General features: G+C 64.0%; 1 protein-coding gene across 1 annotated transcript; it reads right to left on the bottom strand.

Annotated features, from left to right (window-relative positions):
- Positions 1 to 369: 369 nt before the first annotated feature.
- IRX3 (iroquois homeobox 3) lies at positions 370 to 3,845 on the bottom strand. The gene is made up of 4 exons (XM_045533189.1): positions 2,844 to 3,845; positions 1,550 to 2,675; positions 1,302 to 1,368; positions 370 to 791 (listed from the first exon to the last, which is right to left on the bottom strand). Exons 1-4 carry the CDS (start codon positions 3,111 to 3,113, stop codon positions 737 to 739), a joined length of 1,518 nt encoding a protein of 505 aa, XP_045389145.1. The 5' UTR covers positions 3,114 to 3,845; the 3' UTR covers positions 370 to 736.
- Between the last annotated feature and the right edge of the window lie 2,546 nt (positions 3,846 to 6,391).

Below are 6,391 nucleotides of genomic sequence, written 5' to 3'. Positions count from 1 at the left end.
GTGCAGCCAGACCTTTATGTAAGTCTTTTTGCTCTGTCAAGACCCCGCGGTTTCTCCCTAGACCGGCGGTTTGGGCCCAGTTTCCCAGCTTCTAGTGAAGAATCTTGTCCCTTCTCCCACCTGTGCCTCCTCCGCCCTTCCTCCCGGGCGCCCCAGGGACTTCTCCGGCCGCCTCAATCCCACGGTGCCCCGGCCCCGCCACGGCCGCGCCGCCTCCGCTGCTGCTGTGCTCTCACTGCGCGGTCCCGTCTCTCGTCCTTTCCCGCTGATTCGGGAGATTCTTCCAACAGCCGAGGTGGGGTGGTGGGGGAGGGGGCAGAGACAGAAAACAAAAAAACCACCGAACAGACCCGTCTAGGGGCAGACAGCCGGGTTATAGTCAAAGTGGCAAGAGCTCATTTATTTAGCCAAAAATAGATACTTTCTTGTACAATTTGGTTCACACATATGTACATTCTTCTGTATATACAAAAAAGTCAGACACGCTTATTCTCACTGAAACTCCACCCCCCAAAATCAAACGAGCCAACCGAACAAACCTCACAAACGCTGCTAATGCGGGTGGCACAGAAGCGACTTGGGGAGGGCTGAGGACGACTGGTTTTATTTCTTTTTTTCTCTTTTGTTTAGTTTTGTTTTTAGGTATTTATACATGGACATGCTTACAAGTCGTAACTATACAGAGCGATTTTTTTTACAATTATTACAACGATTAAAAAAAATTTTTTTTTAAGAACTAGGATGAGGAGAGAGCCGATAGGACCAGAGCGGCGTCCAGGTGGTTCTGGGGCCTGGAAAGAGAGACAGTGGTAGCAAAGCAGGTGAGATCTAGGGGTGAGATTTGGGGGCGCAGAGGCTGCCTAGGGCGGGGAGACCCTACCTGGGGCTGGGGCTAGGGGCTGAGGAGGTGTCGCAATGCAACATTATGTCCAGCTAGAGATGTTTGTTCGGGGTTAAGGTTTAACTGTAAGGTGGGCAGGAGGCGTCAGGACCCAAGTCCCCGGCTGGAAGGAGGTGGGCGTCACAGAGCTGCGGCCCGCTCCTGGGGCCTGTGGGCTGGGCCAAGCTCGCTTTCCCCCAGCGCTGCACCCGCGGGCCGCGCCGGGGGTGCCCGTGCTGGGACTGGCGAGCTGTCTCCAGGCCCGCTGGGGCAACGGAGGAAAGAGCTTCGTTCCATTTTTTAAAAAACGCGTCGCAGCCACACTCACTCCCCTTGGGCAAGAGGCCGTGAGTTCCGCTCGGCTTCCTTTCTCTTCCCCGCCTGCCAGTCCCCCATCCCCCCTAACCTCGGGGTCTCTTACCGCCTGGGCACGGGCTGGAAAGCTGTCTTGAGTAACTTTTTCTCCACTTCCAAGGCACTACAGCGATCTAAGTGAAGCGGGGGAGGAAAGAGGACGGCCTTTACAGCGCTCTGTTCCGGCGCCCAGGGCCGCGGGGGGCCGGAGCGGAAGGGTTCGCGCCTTGTGCCCCCGGGCCCTACCCGTCCTCGCCAACCTCCGCGCGACCCCCGGCGCCCGCCCCCTCCCTCCGCGCCCCGCGCTCGAGTCACCTGTTCCGCCCTCGGGCTCCGCGGGACGAGCGAAGGCGGCGGCGGCGGCAGCGGCAGCCGGGTGGCCTGCGGCTCCGGGAAGTCCCAGCAGGTGCGGAGAGGCCGAACCCAGCAGAGAGAGCGGGTGCGGGCGTGGGCCGGGCGGCGGGCCTGGGAACGGCCGGCTGGTCCAAGCGGGGAACTTGCCCAGCGGCGCCGAGACCAGTCTGTGAGCCGCGGCGGCGGCGGCGGCCGGAGAGAGCTGCAGGGCGGGGGGCGCTACGGCTGCCCCTGGGGGAGAACCCCCCGCGCCGGGAGGTGATCGGCGCGGGTTGTCCGGGCTTGTGGCTGTCTCGGCCAGGGACCAGATCTTGGGCTTTTGCAGGGCGGAGGCGGGCGCTGGTGCGGGAACGCAAGGGTCCAGGCCTGCGGGGGGCGAGGGCGGAGACGGCAGAGCCGCGGCCACCGGTGGTGGCGCTGGGGCCAGACTCAAGACCGGCAGTGGCCGCTCCTCCAAGCCCTCAGAGCTGTCTTCCGAATCGCTATTTTTGGAGTCCGAAATCGGTCCCAGGCCGAGGTCGCCATCCCTACGCACCGCCCCAGCCAGGGACAGCTCAGGCCCGGCGGCCGCGCCGTCTAAGTTCTCCAAATCGATCTCCTCGTCCTCGTCGTCCGCCAGGCCCTCGCCCCCCGTGTCCTCCTCCTCCTCCCCCACGAGCTCCTCCTCCTCCAGCTCCAGCTCGCGTTTGCCGTCCTCCTCGTCCTCCTCTTCGTCTTCCTCCTCGCGCTCGCTCCCGTAAGCGTTGCCCTCCTCATCAGTGCGGCTGCGAGGCGCCCACGTCATCTTGTTCTCCTTCTTGAGGCGCCGGCGCGCGTTGGCGAACCAGGTGGACACCTGGGTGAGGGTCATCTTGGTGATGATGGCCAGCATGATCTTCTCGCCCTTGGTGGGGTAGGGGTTCTTGCGGTGCTCGTTGAGCCAGGCCTTGAGCGTGCTGGTGCTCTCCCGAGTGGCGTTCTTGGGACGGGACGGGTCCCCGAACTGGTACTGGCCATACGGGTAGAAGGCGGGGTGCGGGTGCGAAAACGCGGCGGCGGCGGCCGGATGCTGCACCCCGGGGCTGTCCTTCAGCTCATACTGCGCGCCCTGTACTCACATGGGGAAGGAAAGGACACACACAGAGGGAGCGCCGGTGAGCCCCAGCCACCGCTGCCTCCACCCTCGGGCCTGGACCCGGATACTCTACTCCCGCGCTCACCTCGCCCGGCGCCCTAGCTCACCATCCCCACCCTTCCCGGCTCCTCGGGTGCTTACCAGCTGCGGGAAGATGGGCAGCTCCGCGGCGGCGTAGGGCAGGAAGGCGCCGTAGCCTTGGGCGGCGGCGGCGGCCGCTGCGGCCGCAGCATAGGGCGCCCCGTACACGGACGAAAGCACGTTGGACAGGGACCCCGAGGCGGCCAGCTCCGAAGCTCCGGCGCCCGGGCCGCCCCGGGATCCCGCGCTGCCGCCGCCGCTGGCGGCCCCCGGGCGCTCGGGCGGGTAGAGCGGGCGGATGTACTGGTATCCAAGCTGGGGGAAGGACATGGTGGCCCGTGGGGCACGGACAGAGAGGGGGCCCGGCCCCCGGGGCCGCCCAGCTCAGCGCCGCCCGCGGGCTCCGGCGCGCATCGGGGGCTGGGCCGGGCTGGGGCCGCGCTGCCTCCCGCGCTGCGCTGCGCTCCGGGTTCGCCTATTGATCTGTTCCGCGGCGGCGGCGGCGGCGGCGGCGAGTAGCCAGGTCAGGTCCGAACAGATTGGCGGAGATTCCCGGGGCTCCGGGCTCTGATTGACATTTCTCCGGGGCCGCAAGCCCCTCCTCTCTGCGCCGCGCTCCCTCCTCTCGGCAGCCCGAGCTGCCTCTGCCCGCGCCTCGCTCCTCACTGCCCTCCTCTCCCGGAGCAGTGTCGCGCCTCGCTTCCTTCGCCCTCCTCTAGTTTTCACTCCCCCTCCTCGCCCTTCCTCTCTTCTCCCCTCCCCTCCCCGCGCTCCTCTTCCCCCCAGGATCGCTTCCGCTGCTTCGGGCTCTTGAACTCTCCTGGACGCCAGGAAACTCTCTCGCTTTTTCCTCTGTCCTCTTTCCCTTTCTCACTATTGCTTCTCCTCCCCTGTCTGTTCCCTTCACTTTTCTGCTCTCACTACTTCGATTCTTTAAATCTCTCTGTCTTTACTCACACAGTACTCTCCCCACCCCCCACCAAGCTTTCCAGCCTCTGCGCCCTGGGCTCAGGCAGCCTAAACTTGTGGACTCTTAGGGTACCGTGCGGGGGTGTGTGTGTCCCCGCCCTTCCACCCCTTCCCTCGCCCTTCCCCCGCCCTTCCCCAAATCTCGGGTCTGACGTCGCGCCGTCTTATTCGACTTTTCCTCGAGTCTCCTCCCCGCGTCGCCAATCGCCGGGGCGCCTTACGGGCGAGGCCGCCCACCCCCGCGGATACCGCGCGCAGGGCGGGGCGGGGCAGGGGCGGGAGCCGGGCTCTGCGAGTCCCTTCCCGCCCCTCCTGCCTGCGCCGCGGTGGGGGGGGGGGCAGAGGCGCGGGGACGCGGGTTAGTGCGGGGTCAGCGGGCCTCTCCCCGCCTCCCGCCCCTCCGTGCCTGTCCCCGCGCCGCAGCTCAGGACCTGGGTCGGGACCGGACCCTGGGCCTAGGCAGGCTCCGGGGCTGTCCTCTGCCCGGGCCCCTTTGCCAACTCGCACCTCTCGACTCCCGGCCCTTTCCGCGGCGTAGGGAAGGAGCTAGAAGAATGCGCGGAGGCGGAGTGGGTGGTGGGAGAATGCGTCCCCATTGCGTCTTCAAAGGCTACCTCACTGCCCTGGGGGGGCGAGGCAGCTCCCTACCCAGGAGGACCGAACGCTGAAATTGGCCACATTAACGCCGCCCCAGTGTCCGCGTGCGAATCCCTCAGTAAAAATGGCGCCTCGGCCCGGGGGCTGAAGGGTGGACACCTCGGGGGTCCTGGGGAGCCGCTTTGAGTTTGCGCAGCCCGCCGGCGCCCCGAGCGGGCGTGCAATGGGGGAGGAGCAGGGCGCCAGACCGCGGAGGCCCCAGGAACTTTTGGAGTTCGAGAAGTTTCTATATTGGCGTTTTCGGTCTGCAGAGATTCTTCCTTAAAAGACCCCTTGTCCTGCTCCCGGCCCCCGAGACAACCCCTTTTCTTCTTTCCTCCCACGGCCTCGGGTGGGGATGGGAGGCAAGACTTTATGGTGGGATGTTTGCTAAATCGAACTTGAAATCCCAGGATCCGGCGCCCACCTTCACGGATTAGGGCGTGCAGCTGAGGGTTGCGCCGGGGGGCTTAGCGGCCAGGCCGCGGCGGCGACCCACTGTAGGCCAGGCCTGCGGCGGGCGCGCCCCAGGGACAAAACGGGGACGGCGACTATGCCGTGGAGTGACCAGCCCCAGCTCGGAGGCGGAAACCGGCCGCCTGGCACCGACTGATTGAGGAATCGAATCCGAATTCCACCAGTGGAGGGATCAGAGGGTCTTGGCCCCGGCTGTCTGATCCCAGCAGCTCTGGGGAACCCAGTTCCCGAATGGAAGATGTTTCTACCTCCTGGACACCCAGCTTTGACCCCACCCCCCACCTCCCTCTATACGGGTCTTGGCACAGGTCCGCAGCTCTAGTAGGTGTCGATGCCGAAAAACTTGGGGGGAAAGACAAGGGAAAATTTGGGGATGACAGGGTTTGGGGAGCAAGGAGGGAAAGTGGGGTATTCCCAAATTGGGTCTGAGCTGCTTCCCTATCTCCTCCCCGGCCCCCTTTGCCTGGTGCCAGGTCGCTTGGAGCCTTCTCAGGAGGCTGGCCAGAGGAGGAGACATCAGGGGCCGCCCTGGCCTTGAAATGTCTCCCAGGCGCCTGATTTCGTTTCCAGTTAAACTTCTCTGAGAGTATCTTAGGGAATCTTGGGCTCACCTTCACGAGAAACATCTTGGGGTTACAAAATTGAGAGTAACATCATTTCCAGGGATGTTATCCAGGTGTCAGACCTCGAGCCTCGACGGCCCTGAAGTCCTAGTGTTTGCACAAAGTGATGGCAACAGACTAGTGGGGAGACGAGGGGGAGATTCCGAGGCGGGGAACTGAGGCCGCACTGTACGTGCTCGGGTGAAACGCCCGGTATTTAATTCAGCTCTTTCAGAAAGAAAAGAAAAAACAATAATGAGCCTCGGAGATGCTCCTTCCGCATAAACAGTCTATCGACCTGCCTGCGTCGGACAGCGGGCGGCGGGAAGGAGGCCTGGGAAGGGCAAGACTGTTCTCAGGGAACCAGTTAAGCCGGCCAGAGGCGCCCATAGCCCAGACGGCGAACCTCCTGACTCAGACGCGGACCCGAAAATCTCGAATAATTAGATCCCTCCAGGCACCCCAGGCCCCGAGCAGAAGCGGTCTCCGGGCGGCTACCCTAGTAGGGAACAGCCCTGGCCTGGCAGGGCGAGCTGCACCCCACGTCGGGACTTAGAGTCCCAGGCACCCGAACCCCGACGTGGCGCTGGTCCCCCAGCTCGACAGGGCCAGTGGAGCCCCACTCCAGACTGAACTCGAGGGTCCACAGGCGGCTGAACATTTTCCAGGGATTTTGAAACCAAGAGATTAGGTCAGAGTGACACACTTGCACAGGGAAGAAAAGCAGGTGCATGAAAGTTGATTTGGGAAAGACGTGCGCGCACAACCGCCGGCCGCCTGCAGAAGCTTCCCCATCATCTCTCCTTCCAACGTCCCCAGCGCACAAAGCGTTTTGGAGACTAGCTGCAGACGCTCTTTCAACGCGGCCCCGGGCGCGAGGAGGGTTCGGAGAAGTGTCTGTCGCACACACTTCGCGGGCACGCG

Source organism: Lemur catta, chromosome 20 (assembly GCF_020740605.2).
Source record: "Lemur catta isolate mLemCat1 chromosome 20, mLemCat1.pri, whole genome shotgun sequence".
Classification (NCBI taxonomy): domain Eukaryota; kingdom Metazoa; phylum Chordata; class Mammalia; order Primates; family Lemuridae; genus Lemur; species Lemur catta.
Note: the sequence above shows the minus strand (reverse complement) of the source record. Positions and strands in the feature narration are given on the sequence as shown.

Coding starts and splice junctions, on each gene's coding strand:
- IRX3 (XM_045533189.1), bottom strand. CDS start 3,113: ATGTCCTTCCCCCAGCTTGGATACCAGTACATCCGCCCGCTCTACCCG. Junction 1,369..1,549: donor GGAGCCCGAGGGCGGAACAG/GTGACTCGAGCG, acceptor CGCTTCACTTAG/ATCGCTGTAGTGCCTTGGAA. Junction 792..1,301: donor TTCCAGCCCGTGCCCAGGCG/GTAAGAGACCCC, acceptor CTCTCTTTCCAG/GCCCCAGAACCACCTGGACG.